A 21,395-nucleotide genomic window follows, 5' to 3' on the forward strand; every position below is an offset into this window, starting at 1 on the left:
TTTTTTTACACCCCGCAACACAGAGGAGAAATTCTTTTTTTCTTTTTAGAAAATGTCTTTTAGAGGTAAAAAAGGGGGTGATAGAGGGAGATGACTTTCTCAATTGTCCTTATTTTTTCCATCGCTACTGGACAATAATAAAGAGGAAAGCAAACTGCCTCTCCTCCACACGAAAAAAAAAGCTAGTGTGTGTGTATTGTTATCTTCACGGAAATCGGTATATACTACAGTATGCATTACTCATCGACCAAAATCTTGAATTTTTTTCCCTCATCACTTATATTTCATGTGCATTTTGCACAGTAATCTTTTTTTAATTACCTTAAGGATTATTTTCTATTCATGTTGTGTATCTAAGTTTTCTAACTCATTTCGACGCCCCTATAATTTGGTGCCCTGCGCAATTGCACCGGTTGCACAGCCCTAAGACAGCCACTGACTTGAATGAATGATGGCACAGTTCCAAAACACTTAAGCTGTCCGTGGCCCATTTAGAGATCCCTTAAGTGACACGTGGCACAGTTTCAGAGCACTTAAGCAGCCCCCAGTGTGGTTCTATGTCACTGAAGTTACCCGCGGCACATGTATGGATCACTCAAACTACCCACGACACATTTCTAGAGCACTTAAGCGGCCCGGACACATTTCCAAATCACTTCAAGGATCCGTGGAACATTCAGAGATTACTGAAGTGTCTCTATAGAGGACTTATTAACAGGGGGAATATTAGTTCGGGTGCCCATAAACTATAGGGAAAGGTTTTCCTTGTTTTTGGCACACGCAGTAAAGATGCCATTAAGAATATTATATATTTTTTACAAAGGTAAGTTGTTGTCGTAAGAATCATCAGTCAGCAAATCCGAATCTTCCCCTTCCCCATCGATTCTGACGTAAGACTTGAATGACCCCTTACTTTTTCTCAAAATACCGTATTTTCCACCATAAAGCCGGGTTTTCCTAGGAATAGGTTTGTTGCGCAGCGTGAACCGAATTAGACTATTTCGCGTCGACAGAAACGTGTTACATAATCACGCTACGCGTTTGTGTTTTCCTAGCGAGGCGCATCAGATCAGGTCGGCTATATAAAGTATATGGCTTCGGCATCAGCTACTCTGTCGTCTGCATGCTCCGGTTTGAAGGGAAGGAAAAGAAAACACGCACAAGAGTGAAGAGAATATCGGCAAAACCGCGGCGCACGACGCATTTGACTCCTCCAGAAGCAGTCGGCCAATCACGCCCGACGTACAGCGCTGTCGTCAGGCGTATTGCGCTCTGTAGGAAAACAGTCATGCTGCTTTTCTTACTGGTGAGTGAACGGCGTGTCGCGCTGGGTGAATCACGTTGCGCGCGGCACAGGAAACCTGCGCCTAGGAAAACCCGGCTTTAAGTATGGTCACGGCTTTTTGTTTGTTTTCACCAGAACTGCCAGTTTGATCTCAGAAAACATTCCTTTCAACAATATTTCAAATTTTACTCATAAAATTTTTTTTTAGATAGTTTCAAAACATTTTTTTCTGATAATGATCCGAATATAACTCATTATTATTAATTATATCATCATTTCGACCGATCATCCTGTGTGAGACAGAAATAAAAAAACAACAACTACAACAACAACAAAGCAAACAACCACATATATATAAAAAAAATGCTTATCCCATAGTTATGGGTTGGGCTAAAGGGCTATTCGAAGCTCGCATCCATTACAAGCATCGTGTAAATTATTAGAGATTTTTTTTTTCTTTTCAAATACTATTATATAGAAGCAGAAAATTAAAATAAATTCACCAAACAACAACAACAACTAATTTATCAATTAAACAATGGATGATGAGCTATCTTCCCGAGCAGACGAGATCGAGCCGTGGTTGAGGTTGTCCAATTGGGAGCAGCAATGCGTAGACGAGGCGGAAAAGACTCCAGACATGGACGTAGGATTTCAAAACGACAAAGATCTATGCGTCCAGAAGTTATGGCATTTATTCCAGAGCGCCGCTACGGGCATTGCGCAGTTGTACAAAGGCAAGTACCAGATTGATTGATTGATTGATTGTCGCGTGAGATCGGCCCCAGTCATCATCGTGTTGTTGTTTTCCCCTCTCTCTCTCTTTCTTGAGACCATGCTTTCTTCACATTTCATAATTTGAAATGTATTGGTATTATAATGATGTATTACACAAAAATATGGGGGGGGGGGGAAAGAGAGTAGGTGATCCATGGCACTCAGTTCGGACAAAGACAGCATGCATATGTTTGAGGCCCCCCCACAAGGGGTGGGCTGACAAGGCTCCAGCCCTGGGGCCCCAGGAGGATTTTAATCATTTTTTTGTTTTTTCACGCTATAAATTCATCATAAAGGGGGCCCCCTGTGAAAGATCCCAGCCTAGGCGCCCTGCTTCAGGATGTGGGGGCCATGCTTGTGGCTGTTGTGGATGTGAGCTCGCAAGATTTTGTATCTGCACGTAGGTGCTGGAACGTAGGTAGGCATCGTCAGCTTAGGATGTAGCGAAGGCAGATTTCTACAGCTGTGAATGGAGTAAAGGCAGGCAATTTCAGCCGCGAATGAAGCTGAGGTAGACATCTTTAGCTGCGGATGAGCTAAGACAGCAGCTCTAAATGAAACCGAGGTAGACATCTTCGGTTTGGAATGGAACAGAGGCAGGCATCTTCAGGGGGCAAGTTGAGTTGAGGCAGCCACATTTTCAGTTACGAATGAAGCTAAGGTAGGCATCTTCAGCTTGGAATGGAGCAGAGGCAGGCACCTAAAGCTGTGAATGAGCTGAGACATACCTGCAGCTCCAACGGAAGCCAAGGCAGGAAACAGCTTTGGTATAATCTGTCACTTGACTACTTTTTTTGGAGATTTTTTTTTTTTTTCAGCCCCCAAACAAGTCCGATGGTGGTTTGACAAAAAGTTGCCAAGGCCATAACTGATGCTACCAATACTGGAAAAACACTTCAACGGAAAAAAAACACCAACATGGAAAACATAACAATTACGAAAACCAACAAGCATAATAATACAGTCGAATCCCGTTGTAGCGAACGCCAAGAGACCGGAGGAATCACTTCGTTAAAACAAAATTTCGTTATAAAGGAATTCCGGGTTACCTAGCATTGTTCATATGTAAACTTATTCGGGGGATTAAAAAAGTGTTCGTTAAAACGAGATTTTCGCTATAACGGTATTCGTTAAAACGGGATTCGACTGTATTACTTTCTAGATGAAACACCATAACGTATATATATATCCAAACTCTTTTAAATAAACAATGGCTTTCCTGATGTCCCCAAAGCAGAATGTGCGACGTACGTCACAGAACAACCAGTGCTGTTGCAGAACAATCTGGAAGAATTTTAAGAATAGTGCAGAAAAACGCTATTATGTATATGCAAATTTTTACCGCAGAACATTTTCAGTAAGTCGAGGGCTTGTTGCAGAACATCGCAAAACATTCTGCTTTTGGGCCTGATGTATAATATTATCTGCGTAAAACAATAGGACTTTCTCTTGAATAATAAACTGATTAAGGCATAAAAAGTCTCTGGATCTGTCAATAAAAACACATGGGATTAAAACTCAAGATATAAAGGCTAATATGCAAAAAAGTAAAAAAACTGGAATATTTTAAAGGTACAACCTGAGAGGCAATGATATCTGAAACTAAATAATCCAACACTGTAACCATATAACCTGACAATGGGAGAGGAAATAATCCATGGCAACTGAAGCGTTGAAAAAAAGTGTCAAAATGTAACAGCTGTTTCAAATTTCAAAAGACACGGTCGAACAAATCTAGGAGGGACCTGTTAGTAAACCCCACAGAACTAGCGACACCTCGTCCCCTAAAGCAGATAATGCAGAAATCTATGAAGCATGTCTTATAAACTTATGTCTACACACGTTACAGAACAATCAGTGCCTCTGCAGAACAATTTTGAAGAATTTTAAGAAAAAGTTTAAAAAACACTATTACGGATATTCTTACTATAGAACATTTCCACTCAGCCGTGGGCTCGTTGCAGAACAACGCAAAACATCCGGCTTTGGGACACCTGGATAGAAAAAACAAGAGATACTGAAATCCAACGACATTATGTCAGCCAACTTATTATCAGGAAAAAGTCACCAAGGAAAGTGCGGATTATACCAAAACTGTTCCTGATGCAGATATCTTCAGCTTCAAATTGAGTCGAGACAGACACCTTCAGCTGCAAATGAGGTGAGACAGATATCTGCAGCCCCAAATGAAGCTGAGGCAGATATGTATAGCTCCAAATGAAGATGAGGCAGATATCTTCAGCTGCAAATTGAATTGGGGCAGGCATCTGCGAATTGAGTCGAGGCAGACACATTCAGCTGCGAATGAGGTGAGACAAATATCTGCAGCTCCAAATGAAGCTGAGGAAGATATCTTCAGCTGTAAATGAGCTGAGACATATCTTCAGCTGCAAATGAGCTGAGACATATCTTCAGCTGCAAATGAGCTGAGACATATCTTCAGCTGCGAATGAAGCCGAGGTAGACACCTTCAGCTGTGAATGGAGCAGATCTAGGGCGATGTGTCGGAGAATCAATTTATTGCATCTTACTCTTACCCTGCTTTATTCTTTACTCATCGCATATCTCTTGTATTTTATAGGGGAGACAAATTTTCCCTCATATTATTTGTCTCTTGGAAGGAGATGATGGCCACCCCCTTCGTTCTGGATTTGAGCTTGGGTACACAAACCAATCAAGATTGTGGTGTACCATGCAGTACAATCCCCAGGTTTTATTTTTGCATCCCAATTGATAAATACCAATGTGAAAAGAAATATAATTTTTCACGAAAGATCGTATGTTTGTATTAAGTTTATAAACTACCGACTAAAAAAATATCTTTTTTTCTTGTTAAAGTCATTTCTGATCAGATTTTCATAAAATAATTCAAACAAATCTTTCACGTTAAGAATTCATTCTAAAGATTCACAAGGAAAATAATACCGCTCGTGACCAAACAAAATTCTCTCACCAATAAATCCAGGTAAGTTCGTCACTGCACTTCTTTATCGGTCTATTGATCACAGAAGTCCATCAATTTTAAGAATTCTACAGTTCTCCAGCTATCGTGGGTTCATTAGGAGACTTAGTGTCAGGACCTTATGAAGCAAGGTAGGCGGGAGGATTACCACTGTTGTTTTCATTGTGAAGAGAGTGGTCTCGGCAAAATGAGGAAGACGACCACATTGATTTCTTCACCGTGAATTTAGTCACTGTGAATCAACCGATCTTGTGGTAAGGGCGAGTCCCATGATCGTTGGCTTAGGCTGGACACTGACTTGTATACTGGCAACGATTATGAACCTACCGCAAAGTTTGTTTCTATGTAATGCTTGTTATGTGTAGTGTTGCCATCTGCCATCAGTTTTCTAACTATGTATGAGTGAGAAGTGTAATGATTGAATAAGTGTACCGTTGAAGACCTGTTGCTCTCTGTGGTGAGAGCTGCAGAAGAACTGGTACTCATCCACTTCAAAAGCTTCAAATGGTTAGTTGGATCATTTTCACATGCCTTATGAATTGCATTTAAGAAATTGTGCGGTGCTGATGATGAAGTGTGTGAAGAATATAGAAAATTGCCAAAAATATAGGGATATTTCAGGATATGATACAAGGGGAGGCCAACGCACCGCATGTGACCAATGTTGTTTGAGAAAGAGTTAGAATACTCCGCAAAAACATCGATTGATCAATTCTCCGAAAGATGTAAATTCTGTATGTAAACTCTGTATAATGTTTCTTTTAATTTTGTATTTGTGCAACAACTATATACTTTCATGAATTTGAGCGAAATTCTGACAATATAACATATGTTTATTCACAAACAAAAAACCATTTCAGTTATTGTTAATAATGTATTTTGCAGTTTCAACAGGAACCCCCCTCCCTGATGCGGTCACCCCGTCTTTTACGGTCAAATGTTTTTTGGTTCCACGAGTGTCCGCAAAAGAGGGGGGTTTTACTGTACCTTAGCTGCTGTTTTAGAGAGCGCCATATCCTGCACTAGGTCATTCAATTCTGTGACTAAACTGCTGAGGGAGTTGATGAATTCTCGCTATCGGAGGATGTAGAGTCTTGAGATGTTGAAACCATTTCTGGAAGTTGGATATCACAAACACAGCACATTTGCTGATGTTGCTCAGTGTCTTAATCTTCAGATGAGCCAAAACCATTAAACACAGGAATTGAGAGTTGCTCAGACTGTGGAATCAGTTGATTAGCGGATGCAATATCAGGGTAGGAGACAGGACCGTCATTTCAACTTTTTCCAGGGGGGGGGGACAAAGAGCATGTACTAAAGGTACGCATATATATATATACCATTTGTAGTGTATTTTCAAAAGCCGGGGGAGGGGGGGCAACGGCCCCCCTAAATGACGGGCATGGTAGGAGATCCTGTGCCGATTTTTCTCGCCTACACCCTTTGTGTTGACCAGGCAAAAATCTGTGGTGTTTGGTCAGAACATGATATCTCCAAAAAATGGCTTTTTGATCTGAAAGTAAGTCTTGCCAATTACAACCAATTAGAAGTGAGATAAATGCACAAATATGTGCGTACGCCTAAAAAACATGCTGATTATTTGTATGTATGTTTTATTTTTGATTTTTAAATGGTAATGAAAATACTTATATCTCGAAAATGTGATTTGGAGTTTTTGGAGTTATTATGTTCTGACCACAAACGCCACTGAAATAGCTGTCAGTTACGTGATCTGTGGGTTCCTGCCAAACCATGGGAATTCCATGGGAGTCTTTAGTTTTTCTTTTGCCCAGAATGGACATGTCAGAAGAATATGACATGTCCTTATCGCATCTGAAACTGAAGTGTACTGTGGCTGTCTTCCTGATGCCACACCCTCGTTATAGAAAAGTGCTACCCTCTAGTCTAGTCACAGGAGTAAATTTATAAAACTGTCGACTACAGACTGATAAATTGACACACACTAGTGAATCGGTATAGTAGTATCACTAGTCTACAACAACTAAGCTAGCGAAAGTCGTTAGTCAAGACATTTGGTCATGTTACAGTATATAATGTGAAACTGCAAAAAAAAATTAGAGCTTGTGGAAAGAAAATCAATTTCAGATTCGAAATCATAAAAAAAATACAATAAAACCTTGGTAAGTCATTCCCCTGATAAGTCGTAATTTTTCTTCGGTCTCGTAAAGCTTTCAGAGATAACAATGTTATCAAATGCTCAGTTACTGATTGCTAATTTCGGTCATACTGTGGGAAAAGTTTGAAAAAGAGGAACAGGTGATTTCTACGGTTTCTTTTGAAGAATAAAGCTTGATAAAACAACACTGTGACATGCTTGAAAGTGACCATAAAAGCCTTATATACCCAAACGGAACAGCTTAAAATACGAAAGTGACACTGAGGAAGTACGTTTTTCGACTAAAAAGACAAGTTCTTGGTTAGGGACTGTTTGAGCTGGACTTAATTTTTCCTCGAGTTGAGAAGACTCTCTAATGTCTGCTTTGCCTGCCCAGAGACCTCAAGTCATAATTTGTCTCTGAGTTCGAGATTACCTCATATTTGTACCATGAACTACATGATACACCCAGTTGCTCCCCCCCCCCGGCTTTGGAAAATACACTAAAAATGGTATATATATACAAATATATATATATATATACACACACATTGAGTACATGTGCTTTGCCCCTTCTCCCCCCCCCCCCGAGGAAAAAAAGTTGTAATGACGGCCCTGCACCCAGACTACCATGAACTACTGATAAAAAAAACTGAAATTACCAAAATTAAATGCGTCGTGTACGTATAAAATTAACTTGCTTTTATTCTAACATACTCTAATTAGTGTGAAATTAAAAAATATGAGTATAAAATCGTAGAACTGTGACATGAGCAGAGATATGGGGGGGGGGGGGAGAGGCAGCATCAAAGGTAAAGCCGACTGATCTAATGTTCTTGCATATATATGAATTGACATCATCATCATATGTCCCCCCCCCCCCCAGTCTTTTCAGTCTATCTCCACCTATAGTTTGTCAGCGTATTTGATCAAAACACAGTAAAGTTGAATACTGCCACTGTGGTAGTCCAGTGGTCATAGTGACGGACTCGCATCATGAGGACCCAGGTTCGAATCCCACCATTGCCACAGTGGTGGTCGGCTGAAGTTGGTTTTCCGTGGTTCTCTCCCAACTTCGAGACACAAATGTGAGCTAATTCCCCCCCTTTAAAAAGTCTCTCGCCGCAGAGAGCAACCGGACCTACAATAGTACATTGTTCAATTGTTACATTTCACGCTTAGTTGAAAAAATTGATGAATAACATAACAAACATCACTCAGAAACAAACTTCACTGAAGGTTCATTACATGCACGGATTCCAACATGTACCAGTTCGTTAGAAGTTTCGCAGAGGAATATGGACGAGGTGCATGTCTGGTTTACTGTTAACAGGGGGGGGGGGGGGGGTTGTTCGCTATTATTGGGAAGGTACGATATACAGCAGAACCTCGTTTATATGACTTTCACATTTATACGATGTTTGGATTCTGCCCCAATCGGTTCCCATAAATGCTACTGTGTGATACACAGTTATGCATAATCATCAATCGTCTCTATGAAGAAAGTTTCATTAAATTTCACTACATTTATCACTTTTACCAGCGATTACGCATAATTCCCAAATAAAGTTGGAAAGTCTAATATACAAAAATTTGTAACCTTTCTCTTCTCTTCATTAAACTAATTAATTATTTTTACCTGTACATGATACGTTCACTACTCATATTTTGCAATAAGAATTTAATTAAAACAAGTGTGAAGAAGAAATGAACGTTCAAAATAGAATTATCAGTTATATTGGCTTTCTTCACATGTATCAACATGTACAAACAATACCAACATTACCATTTGGAATCAGCATCCTGGACAATAGTTATGTTCAGCTAATCAAGTAATTACAGTCTGCCCCTTCTTTTTGCGGTTTCCATATTCGAGGTTTTTTTTCCTTTATTGGAAATTTTCTTTTTCGGCAAAGCTCCGGAATCGATATTCGCATGTTGTGTTTATAAAATTTGAGTTTTGTGCATTTAGGATGGCTCTTTTTTCTAGTGCTACTCAATGCTTCGTAAAGACAAAAAAAAGTGAAAACTTTACAAGAAAAATTAGATATATTGACTATGCTTGGCGAAAGTAAGTCAATTGCTGCCGTGGCCCGCCATTATGAAATCAATGAATCTGCGGTGAGATATATCAAGCAAAAGGAATCTAATATTTGATCAGCTGTGGCTGTAGCTGCACCTGTGACAGCGAAAACTTTGCATCGCCTACGAGATCCATGTGTTTCTCGTACAAAAAAAAAAAAAAAATGCTGTTTTCTTTGTTGGTACAAGACTGCTACAAAAAAAGGTATTCCACTTGATTGTAATATTGTAACGGAAAAAGAGAAAACTTTTAACTCGTCTATAAAGGGCTGGTGATTCATCAGAATTTTATGCAAGTAAAGGTTGGTTCCATAGGTTTTCAGAAATGATTCAGATTACACAATGTAAAAATCACTGGCGATCAAGCCTCTGCCGATCAGGAGGCAGCTGTAAGATTGCCAAAGATTTTCCAAAAATCATTGAAGAGAAAGGTATAAAATTTATAGATTGCAAAAGAAAAAATAACAGCGCTTTTTACCTTTTTTTTAAATCTCTTATTACTTATTGTGGTAAAATGTACTGGTACACTTTGATTTATGCTAGTAATTTTTAATTTAGACTAACGGAGCAACTGTTTGAATAAGTAGCTTTTCTTCATAACAGAACTCTCTATTGCACATTAATATTACATGTACGTCAAATTTAATTTTAGTGTTTGAATTCTTCATCAGTAGTTCATAATACAACTACAGAGTAATCTCGAACACTTTTGACTTGGTCGAGGGGGGCCCTGGGCAGGGAAAAGTAAACAGAAGACCTCAACTTGGGAAAGAATGTCAAATTTTTTTTCAAAAAAAGATATTTTGTTTAAATTTCAAGCCCTAAATTAGTAGAGCCAATGCTTTCTATGATTATTTATTATCCGAGCCCGTTGCACTTTGACTTTAACTTGATTAATTTGATTCTTCGATTTACATAATTTTTGATTTCCTTGCACTGTATGTAATCTTTGACGTATCAATAAATTTTGGTTTTGCTGGAGATGCCCCCCCCCCCCCCCCGGGAGGGCTTACGTTGCTTCTTGCAACAGAGCTTGGGTGTCTGACGGTTTGTCCAGTTTCTCCAATGGAGCCCATGCAGAAATGAGATCTAACGTGAACAGTCCCCAACGTTCCAAAAACCTTAGTCGGCAAATAAACTTGCCCAGCGTAACTTTCGTTACTTAAACTGTTCCGTTTGGGTATATAGGATTTTATGGTGACTTTTAAGCATACGGCAATGCTGTTACCAAGTTCTTTTTTTAATGAGAGCCATAAAAATAGTCTGTTCCACTTTCTCAAACTTTTTCATAGTGACGACTTAACCGAAATTAGCGACGAGTAAACGAGGTTTTAAAAACATTGTGGTCTATGAGAGCTGGAAGGGTCTGAAGAAAAATGACTATTTAACTGGAGTGACGACTTAACGAGTTTTTACTGTGCTTGACTAATAGTGTGTTGCCAGGTACCAAAAACAGAAATAAATAAATCAATTGTTTGTTCATTAACATAATATTCTAACATAATTTTCATTCTATTAATTATCCAGTACGGTCGCATGTCAATGTCTGATGTACGTTTTGAGAGAACCACTGTTTTGACTCTACCCTATCTAATTTTTCGATCAACCTCATACCCTCCAGCTCTTTATTTTCAATGTATGTAATATTTTGTAAATACATGATTACTCTGTATAATCATATAATATTAGATTTTTTGTGCGAGCTTTATTAAAGTTTTTTTTTAAATTTCTTTTAATTAGATCGACAGCTCGGCATATCATTATGGGTGCCTTTTCAAAATGCTGCAGCGAATGTAACCGCATTATATAAAGGTAAGTTTATTTTTTAGTTTCTTAAAATTTTTGTTCCCCTCCCCCTTCTTCATAATATATATTTTTTCTTCTCATCGCCCCGACTAAAAAGCCAACTCAGGATCCTATGCTAAATCCCAAAAAACTTTTACCCCCTCCTCCTCAAACCCTTCCACCCCAATGCAGAATATGCCGAAATGTGCAACGTATATCTCGGAACAATCTGTGCTACTGCAGAACAATCTGGAAAAATTTTAAGGAAAAGTGTAGAAAACACTATTGTGGTGGTTTTTAATGTACAGAACATTTCCATTCAGCAGGGTTTGTTGCAGAACAATGCAAAACATTCTGCTTTGGGGCCCTTCCATTGCCGTGGGGGGATATTATCCACTTTGGGAGACGCTGTGCTAGACCGTAGTTTCTCAAACTTTTTCTGTTCATTGTTCTGCTGCTCTTAACAGAAATACAGTCGGCCCTCTGCCCAAAAGCAGAATGTTTTGGACTGGAAATATTCTGCAGTAAAATTCCCCATAATAATAATGTGTTTTCTAAATTTTTCTTAAAATTCCTTCCATCCCAGATTGTTCTGCAGTAGCACTGATTGTTCTGTGACATACGTCGTAGATTTCGGCATATTCGCCTTGGGGGCCCTTTGTGTTCACGGATTTCATATTCGCGATCTCTTTCTCAGATTTTTTGGAAAACACTGTTGAAGTAATAATTCTTGTATTGGAACAAAGTATAAGTTGCACACGTTTTATAAACATTTAAAAAATCAGTCTCACAAAGGTTTTTCTGGTGCTTCTGAAAATATTTATAGAAGACTGTTGTTTCAATGTTTTTTAAACGTGAACTTGCAAGGAAAATTCAAAATATTGACAAAGGTTAGCTTCATTGCTGGGGTTTCCCCGTTACTACAGCATCAATTAGTCTACAGTCAAATATATTAAGAAATAAAAGCATAAAATTCGATCAGCCATTGCTGTAGCTACACCTGCCACTATATAGCCCCAGATCCTCATGTCTCTCATAGAAAGTACTGTTTTGCTGTGGGTGCAATAAATAAGGTATGCAAGTTACGCATATTGCATAACTTACACACTATAGCTGTCATTATTTAATCTGCAAATCCTGAGAATTAGAAGACAAGTTTATTATGGGCAACATAGCTAAGGCTTGGTAATCATTAATATTTGTTTAAATCGGTTTTGATTGCTTCCTAACAGGCTGATCTGTGGTAGGTTTTTCACTTGTAGAAAAATTTGTAAAGGAAGTCGTGTTACTATACTCTAATAAATTGACTGCTACTTCACCAAACACCAACTCTGGCCATATCGCTATATTGCAATTTACTGCCATTAATGAGATGGGTTGGAAATGAAGGCGCTGTCTATCGGTGATTGCCTCAAGTTTGTTAGGGAAAATATCTTATCTACATCAAAGCAGATATAAAGAGCAGATAATGAGATGCCTAAAGACCAAACTTTATATCTGAAGAAAATGAGGCCACTATGTAGCACCTACACATGACTAACAGAACACAATTTCACAAACACTGATTATGCCTATATGATGATAAGACTTCTAGACCCAAAGTTTTTGTTAAATTTAAATTGCTGTTCTTATGAGGCTAAGAGCTAATATTTTACCAAATAAATTCAAGCTATATTTACAATTCTATCATATGGGGGACAGCAATACAAAAAACACTGGAAGAAGGCTTATCAAAAGAGTGTCTTTAACACATTGTTTTTTTATTTTCATGTCCCCCAAGTTATGCATCAATTGAAAGAATATTTTTAAATTTTGTTATCTTAGAAATCATTTTGGCACAGATAGGGCAGCTAAATTAGTTATGTGTTATCGAATGTTAAAAGGCACAGCTGCGCTTGGTTATTAGTGCTCGATTATTACGCAAGTTTAATTTCATTCTGAAATCATATATCTGTTGCTTTTTTCTAATTTTCATGCAACAAATTTTTATCCCATTCTTGTATCTTTCATGCTTTCATAAATCTAATATCTTACCTCAAGACAGTTCAGTTTCAATTGTTTGATAACCTGATATCAGTCATGCAACCCTTTACATATACTGTTTTGAATTTAAAAATTTTATTATATTTAATGTAATTAATAATATAATATAATATAATTTATGTAATATAAAGTTTAATATTTGATTATAGAAGTTACCTCTTTATCAAATTGCAAAGTTTTCACTTTTAGTTATAAATAGGAGGTTTTGGACAGTATGGTAAAAACCACGGTATTTACCATGGTTTTTACCGTACTGTCCAAAACCTTGCCAACCCTGGTTTGAGTAATTTGTGGATTTTTCATATTCGCTGTCACCCTTTGAATGTACATAGTGATAGACTCGCATCGCGAGGACATGGGTTCGAATCACACCGTCACCACAGTGGTGGACAACTGAAGGGTTTCTGTGGTTCCCAATTTCGAGGTGCAAAGGGGAGCTGATCTCCCTGTTAAAAAGTCTTGCCAATGACTTGTATATGACTTAACCATATGTTGACATCCAAAATTGGCAAGATGACTTGACCATATGTTTCCGGGTTAATGGCGATTTCTTTGTCACCATGATTTGACTTGAGAGTAGTAATTACAGGTAATTTAACCTGCTGGTTGGCAATGATTGGAGACTTGGTGCTAATCAGCTTGCATGATGTCACGTTTTTGCAAAGGGAAAATATCCCTACAGTTTTACTTTTATTGGAAAATCCCTAGATTGTTTTTACAAAAATGCCTTTTATATTTAATTTTTGTGCAAAATTTGGAGCCGTACGAAAATCTCCCTAATTCTCATCCTCCGAAATTGGCAACTATGTTTCATTTTTGTTCATTTACAAATACTTGATTTTTTTTCTCCCCTCAGAGAGTACAGAATCTCATAGAAGATTTTACGACATGGGCTTCCAGAGTGGTGTACAACGTAGGAATAAAGAACTGATTTCCTGGGCCAAAAAGAGAAAGCGGCACATCCAAAGAGAAGACCTCATTGCCTACCTCACGGGTCGCACGCCGCCAGCTCAGAAGAACTGGGCTGGACCACGTCCGAGACTGTCTCTGGATGGTGTGCGGTCGCTGTCTCGCATTGCTCACTCTCACAGATTCCCGGCTGTAGATTCGGATGAGTTTAAGGGTAATACAGTGGAAGAACCAAATTTCGATATTTTCAGGGAAGCGCTAGGATTTTCTGGTGAGTTGGATCTGCCATATTCCACCTCATGTAATTTTCAGATGTCACACCATTTTACTAATTGTATATTTCATCATCAAAATTCCCTACTGACATGATGTTCATTGAACTTTTAACTTACTTTGTTTTTACCCTTATGCAGTCGAAAATTTTCTGTTAAGCGAGTTCACATTCATAGACAAAATCACCCCACTGTCTGTACGTAAATCACAGGTTTTTTTTCATAGGCAGTCTGGAACAAATCGCAAGATTGTCTATCGACTTTGTTATCCCTCCACATCCACTACAAAATGTTGCACAACTTGTCTCAAGCTACCAATCCGAGACGATGGACCTGCAATTCTGGTCTTTGAGAAATTGCAGAACATTGCATAGCTGCCAAGTCTCCCGAATTTTTCGGGAATCTCCTGAATTTTAACTTCATCGCTCGACATCCCGAAAAGTTCTTAAATCTCCCGAATTTTTACGAAAATCACAAAAATCCCTAATTGTCCCTTAAAATTCCCTACTTCATTAAAAAAAAATCCCCGCTTATGAAAACAATCCCTAAGGAATTTCTTTTGGGGCATCTTTTTTTTCCCTTTCGAAATGACGTCACACGTCGTAAATGGGGAAATTCCCTTTTTAAGGAAGTTTTACAAACCCTCTGATGGTAACAAGAAAGTTGTTTGTCTTATCGTGCAGGGAAATGACTTAGCAGCCAATAGTCCTGGATAATAATTGAAGATTATAGTCACGCGCATGTTGTCAAAATTTCTTTTGTTATAACGTGCGATATAACAAAACACGAATACTGATAAGCAAAAATATATTTAATCAATTTTAAAGATACTTATTCCGATGAATTTCCTTTCATCAAACGTTCCAGAAGAGGGCCGACTTTTCCTTTTTGTACAAGTTGTGTTACGGACATAAACATCGGTCATGGAAAGACTGCCATCATCACTCGTGAAATGAAAAAAAAAAACCATCAAGCAAGTGTCACAAAAAGTCAGTGTTCTTCAAAAATTGACGGTGTTTTCTTTCATCTTCCGATGATTTTGGGGTCATTCGCTCAGAATGTTTGTTCGCAGCGTTTCTGATTGAACAGAATATTTATTTTTACATCATTGAAGTTTTGGCCTCCAATTTCACTTGTTTTTTGCGTAGGAATTTTATTCCCAAGGGTTTAACTTCCATGTGTGTAAAATCCCTATTTTAATTTGACTTCAGTTTTTGAGTAGGTATTTTATTCCCTACGCTCTAACTTTTATATTTGGAAAATCCCTATTTTATTTGGAAAAATCCCTATTGTATTTATTAGGGAGTGGTTTTAGCATAAAATACGGGTGTGCGCGAAAATCTCCCGAATTTTCATTTTCAAAAGTTGGCAGCTATGACATTGATTTGTTGTGCGACTGTCTTGTACAATTTTATCTGTGAGTGTGGACGTACCTTTAGATTCCCACACATGCTTCTGACACAACTCAAGCCTGAAAGGTAGTAAAACAGTATTAGATTGCCCACAATTGCGATAGGCTGAGGCTGTGTTTATTTTAAAAGAACTAGAACCATGTTGTAAACAGTGCTGTGATACTCGGCAGAATCAAACACAGCCATTTCCAAAATTGTGATCAGGATCCCGTCCAAGCATTGTCCATAACGCTAACACTAGAAAGACCGATGGGGTCTGCGTGGTCCTGCAGGCTATTTCTGCTCACATATGTTAAATGAGAATGAACCAAAGGCTTTTTAAATCATTGAAGCTTGGGAAGCATGGTTTGGTGCATGTATGTAGACTATTCTAGTGTGTTCATACTTGAATTTTTACCTGCCTGCAAAAGCTGCCAGTTGCAGCAGACCATGTTGAATGAGGAAGTGTAAGTTAGTGCCATCAAATTTTTTTTTTTGACAAAAGAGCAGGTAGAACTTGAACAATGATTCTGCATTAAATTTTGCATGAAGCTTGGTGATTCAACCAAGATGAACCAAGTGAAAAAAATCCTCTCGCCGCAGAGCAACAGGCCTACAACGGTATATTATTCAATCATTATACTTCATGCATAGTTAGAAAAATTGATGGCAGATGGCACTACACATAAAAAACATTACACAAAAGTTCACTACTCGTGCACACACACATTTCAACATGTGCCAGTTCGTTAGAAGTTCTGCAGAGGAATATGGATGAAGTGCATGTCTGGTTTAGTAGTAGTGAAAAAAATCCTCAAGATTCAACAGACCTTTCAAGATGGGGAATTGGGCAACCACACCAATAAAAGAGTGACCACTCTTTTATTGGTGTGGTGGCAATCTTTGAGAGTGAAGCATGTTCTGGTAGGCCCGCAACATCCGAAAATGAGATTGTTGACCAAATGAGGACCCTGGAGAGATGCAGGATCACAGAGAACTTGCAGACAACGGAACATTAACATTGGATCCATCCACTAATTAACACGGATTTTGATCATCTTTATCAGTAACTACCTAATTAGTTATTTTCATACATGATTTATCAAGCAGTATCGACAAAAACGTCCGAACAGATATAATTTTCTTGGATTTCTGTAAAGCTTGTAGCAGGGTGCCCCACAATAAACTTCTACTTAAACTCCAAAACCTTGGCCTACGTGTTCAACGGCTTAAATGGGTGAAAACTTTCCTTTTTTACCAACCGTAGTCAGTTTGTCTCCTTCAAGAGCCAGAACTCCCCCAAGTTAAGTCTGGCATGCCCCAGGGTTCGGCTCTCTCGCCATTATTATTATTTATTTATATAAACGATCTTCCTAATTCCACCAATTGCCATATCAGACTCACTTTGCGGACGATTGCATCATCTACCAAACAGTGCACAATGAATCCGACCAAGCATCTCTCCAAAACAATCTTAGCATTATTTTGGAATGGGGCTCGTCTTGGCAATTACCCCTTAATTCTTCAGAAACAGTTTGTATGAAACTTACTCGCAAAACTTCCATTCGATTCTTCTTACTCTATCAATAATTCTCTAATCAACAAGGTTTCCTGTTATAAATATCTGGGTGCAGTTATTTCTGCCAACCTCCTTTGGAACCTCCATGTTGATTACGTCTTTCATAATTGTCCTTAAAAACTCTCTTTTTTCTTCGTCGAAACCTTAAAAACTCCACCCCTCACACCAGACATCTCTGCTTTCAAACCTATATTTTTCCTGTACTCTCATATGCCTATGAAATCTGGGACCGCCATACTCTCTCCAATACAGACAAATTTGAAACTATTCAAAATAAATCCGCCCGCTTCATTTTAAACTGTTGGTCATCCTCCGTCTCTGTTATTGAACTCAAGCGCCAACTCAATAAATAAAAATTCATTCTATTTTAACTGATGATGTAGCCTTGACGATGAGGTGCAATGTCCAATCCATTCTGACAGCCTTCTTTGACTATAGGGGCATGGCACAACCATCACTAAGGAGTACTACTAAGAGGTTCTCTGCATCACAATTGGCAGCTCCATCAAGATGAATGCAGTAGCATTGTTCAAATTTTTCCTGCCATTTTGTCAAAACTGACTTGAAAATGCACTGACTTGCACTTCCTCAATCATCGACAGTCTGCTGGAGACTGGCAGCTTCTGTAGGGGCAGGTAAAAATTCAAGCATGCACACTAGGATTGCCTACATACATGCACCAAACCATGTCTTCATAGTTTCATTGGCTCGCGCACAAAAAATTATGGTCGATTACTTTTTGAGCAAATCTTGTATTTTAGCACACATTTACTGCACAATGCTACCAACATTGTCACAACTGATTTTTGTATGGTCAAAATTCTTCTGATTGTCTCTTTGCTCGTCTAATATGATGTAATCCCCATTTATTAGACTTTTTTTTTGTTTTTAACATTAATTCTTGTCTGCACATGATGGTCAGTGGGTATCTCAGATTTTGTTGTCAAGTATTTTTGCCATTTTGTCTGGTAAATTGTTTGTTCCGCAAAGTAAAGATATCCACATGCTTACAATTGCTGTAGAAATAGCAAGAAGATGCAGATTCACAGAGGAGGAGATTTTTCAGAAGTTGGCGAATATTGCATGAGGAAAACCCAAAAGCAGTGGTGGTGATTATGGTAATTCATGGGAGAATGAAAGCTACCCCAGGCAAAACATTTGTGAAGCAAGCAACAGTATCGATGATGGATGTATGAAGCAGAATGAAATTATACTTCAACAGCGCTTCAACTGATGAAAAATAAAACACTTCTGCAAACAATAAAGGTAAACCATACTGAAGCCACAAATGCAAACTAGAACCATAAATAAAGATCTCAATGATATCCCGTCTATCAGTTGAGGGGAAACTGCTGCAGAATGAAGTGTATCAAATATCATGGGAACTTCCTCGGTTTGTCACATTTTAATGTATCAATGATATGGGGTGGTAGCCACCCAGAAGAACTGTTTGGTTTCAGGTGCAAACGAATCTAACGCATATGAAACTTATTATGTGTTTATCCAATATTTCTTGTGCACTAGTAGACAGTAGATAATTTTGTTTGTTAAAATGCATTATAGTGTTATATAAAATTATGATGCATATTTTCCTTTCCAGCTGGAATAAGACAGCACAACACGGGTTCTCCAACCAGCTATGCACGTATGCACCGGACCCGTCACTGCATTCCGACGGCAACAAATCACAGCGAACTCGGCTCTTTTATAGCCGAGGAATTCACCAGGCACGGAGACTCTCGCAAACGTTCGCCTCCTACTGATGTCATAATGGACTCGCCGACGCATAAACGTAGTAGACTATCTATGCATTATATTTGAATTGAAACCAATGAAGACGACAAAAAAAAGAAAAAAAAAGAAGAGGAAATTCTCCCCTTTTTCTTGTGTGCACGTCTATCAGTAATGTATACATATAATATAAATATTAATGAATTATATAATTAATTTGAATATGTTAATAAAACAAACGAAAACATTTTTTTTTATGACTGCTTCTAAGAATGAGGCGCTAGTGAAACAGTGCAATGCAATCAATCGTTAAAACTTCCGTTAGGCAAATTATTAAATTGCAAAATAAAAAAATTAAATAAATTGAAAAAAACAAAAAAAAACAACTGTTTCGAACTGCGCAGATATGTGCATGTGCCTAGAAGCTGCATGTCGACATGTACGGTGCTCAGTGCCTCCCCCTAGTAACTGTATTTGCGTGTGTGATTTACTACGTGTATGGGGAAAAAATTTGCACCGCTATTTTGTATGTGTATATACCGATATACTTGAATCTTTGTGCTGATGCAGTTAAAGGATGAATTTCGTAGCAATTTTTTTTTCCAATGCCGTAGTGAGTCCAGTCACTTTGTTGTAATGGTGCATATAAATTTCTGTCATTGTGTTACTTTTTTCCCCCCCGATATTTTTTGGCAAGCTTTATTTATGAAATTCATAATCATCTGCATACAGGATTTCTTATGCTCAAGTAATTTCCATGGCAATCATGAAGATAGAACTCTGATTCCCAGCCATCGGTCAAATTTCGGGTTCAGACAATATAACTCTCAATCCAGTCTTTGCGGTAATTTTTTTAAACATATATATATATCCTATTGTAATTTCTTTGCTGTACCCCACCATAATTTATTTTTGCTGTATCCAATAATCCTTTCCTTTTTTTCTTGTATCCTGCCGTAATTTTTTTAACGTATCCTAATTTCTTTGCTGTACTTTACTGTTACTTCTTTTAGCTGTATCCTGCTGTCATTTTTTCCTCTGTATCATGCAGCAACAACTTTTTTACTGTATCCTGTCACTTTTTTTTTGATATATCTAATGTAATTTCTTTTTTGCACCTTGCCGTAATTTATTTTTTGCCGTTTCCTACTTTAATTTCTGTTTTGCTTGTATCCTACTGTCATTTTTTGTGTGCTATATTCTACGTAATTTTTCTTTTGCTGCATCCTATTTCAATTTTTTTGTGTATCCTGTCATAATTTTATTTTCTGTTGTATCCTATGATAATTTCTTTTTTGCTGTATCCTGCCATAATTTCTTTTCTACTGCATCCTACCATAATTTATTTTTCAAAGCACTGGTTTGTAGCTATATTACATATCTAGAATTGGCAAGTTCTTTTTGGACGGGGGGGGGGGGGGTGCTGCTGCTTGATTAGTCTTCTGAGTCTTTGTTCCAGCTTCTCACATGAATATTGCCCTGTTTGTTGAAACAAAGTTCTCTATATTTTTGGTATGGGCATTGACGTTCTTCCTTTACCCTGGAATTTCTTGTGATTTTGTTAGTTACTGAAAAAAAGCAAAAGCTTTATATTTGTGAATTATTTTGGTTTTCCCCTCCCAAGGCTTGCTTTTAGAAACACTGATTTGGAACTGATAACCCGATAATTTTTCATCAGCTGGTCATTTGTTTTTATGGACAGAGCTTCAGCAGTTAGCATCTGTTGTGGCATACATGGAGATTGCTCGATCGCAGCACACAGTTAGCCGTACAATCTAGAGAAACCATTTGTATAAAAACAGAGTCTTTGATTAAGTCTGTGCATCAATCATATAAAAGATATTCATGACTGAATTTCGTACGAATTTTTTTTAAAATGTCTTTTTGAATTCTCGTTTATTTCTCTTTTTTTCCCCCGAAACCCATGGGATATCACAATTCTACAAAAATTAAAAAAAAAGAAATTAAGTTACGAAAACTATTGTTGATTGATTATTGTTATCGTGTGTAAAAAATTGTTTTGTTACCTTATTTATATTTGTGTATGTGTACAATTATTATTGGTTTTGGTTGAAGTAGTTAAGTTATATTTAAGAAATTGAGTTTTAAAATTCTGTGAAAACATTTTTCCCCAAATCAAGACAAAGGGGAAGAAAAAATTTGACTGAAAATTAATTTTTTTTTTTGTTACGTGCTGACCTCGAAAAACCGAACTGTGATTATAGACATTACTGATATCTGTGTGTTTACAGATTTTTTTTTTGTTTAGTTTTTTTCCCTGTTGCAAGGAAAAACAATTGCGATGACGATAATAACTGTACTTGTATATTTCCAGCAATACTCTATCGATTTTGAACTGGCTCAAGAGACAGTTGTGTAATGTCACGGTTTAAATAAAAAAGATTTTTCTTGTGCTGGAAAAAAAAAGGAAATGATATTAGTAAAGCAATGCATTCATATTTA

The 21,395-nt window shown here is 37.8% G+C and overlaps 1 protein-coding gene across 1 annotated transcript; it reads left to right on the forward strand.

Moving 5' to 3' along the window:
* Positions 1 to 1,639: 1,639 nt before the first annotated feature.
* Positions 1,640 to 21,395, forward strand: LOC149070834 (HUWE1-associated protein modifying stress responses). Its single transcript, XM_089248514.1, has 4 exons — positions 1,640 to 2,022; positions 10,963 to 11,034; positions 13,907 to 14,230; positions 18,802 to 21,395. Exons 1-4 carry the CDS (start codon positions 1,824 to 1,826, stop codon positions 19,020 to 19,022), a joined length of 816 nt encoding a protein of 271 aa, XP_089104640.1. The 5' UTR covers positions 1,640 to 1,823; the 3' UTR covers positions 19,023 to 21,395.

This window comes from Pholcus phalangioides, unplaced genomic scaffold, assembly GCF_987345545.1.
Source record: "Pholcus phalangioides strain wild (caught in Gottingen) unplaced genomic scaffold, Ppha-v1.0 ptg000020l_1, whole genome shotgun sequence".
Lineage (NCBI taxonomy): Eukaryota > Metazoa > Arthropoda > Arachnida > Araneae > Pholcidae > Pholcus > Pholcus phalangioides.

Bases quoted from the DNA above. Each gene is read 5' to 3' on its own strand.
- LOC149070834 (XM_089248514.1), top strand. From the start codon at position 1,824: ATGGATGATGAGCTATCTTCCCGAGCAGACGAGATCGAGCCGTGGTTG. The intron at 11,035-13,906 runs GTAAGTTTATTT...TTCTCCCCTCAG, and splicing joins TGTAACCGCATTATATAAAG to AGAGTACAGAATCTCATAGA. The intron at 14,231-18,801 runs GTGAGTTGGATC...TTTCCTTTCCAG, and splicing joins GGAAGCGCTAGGATTTTCTG to CTGGAATAAGACAGCACAAC.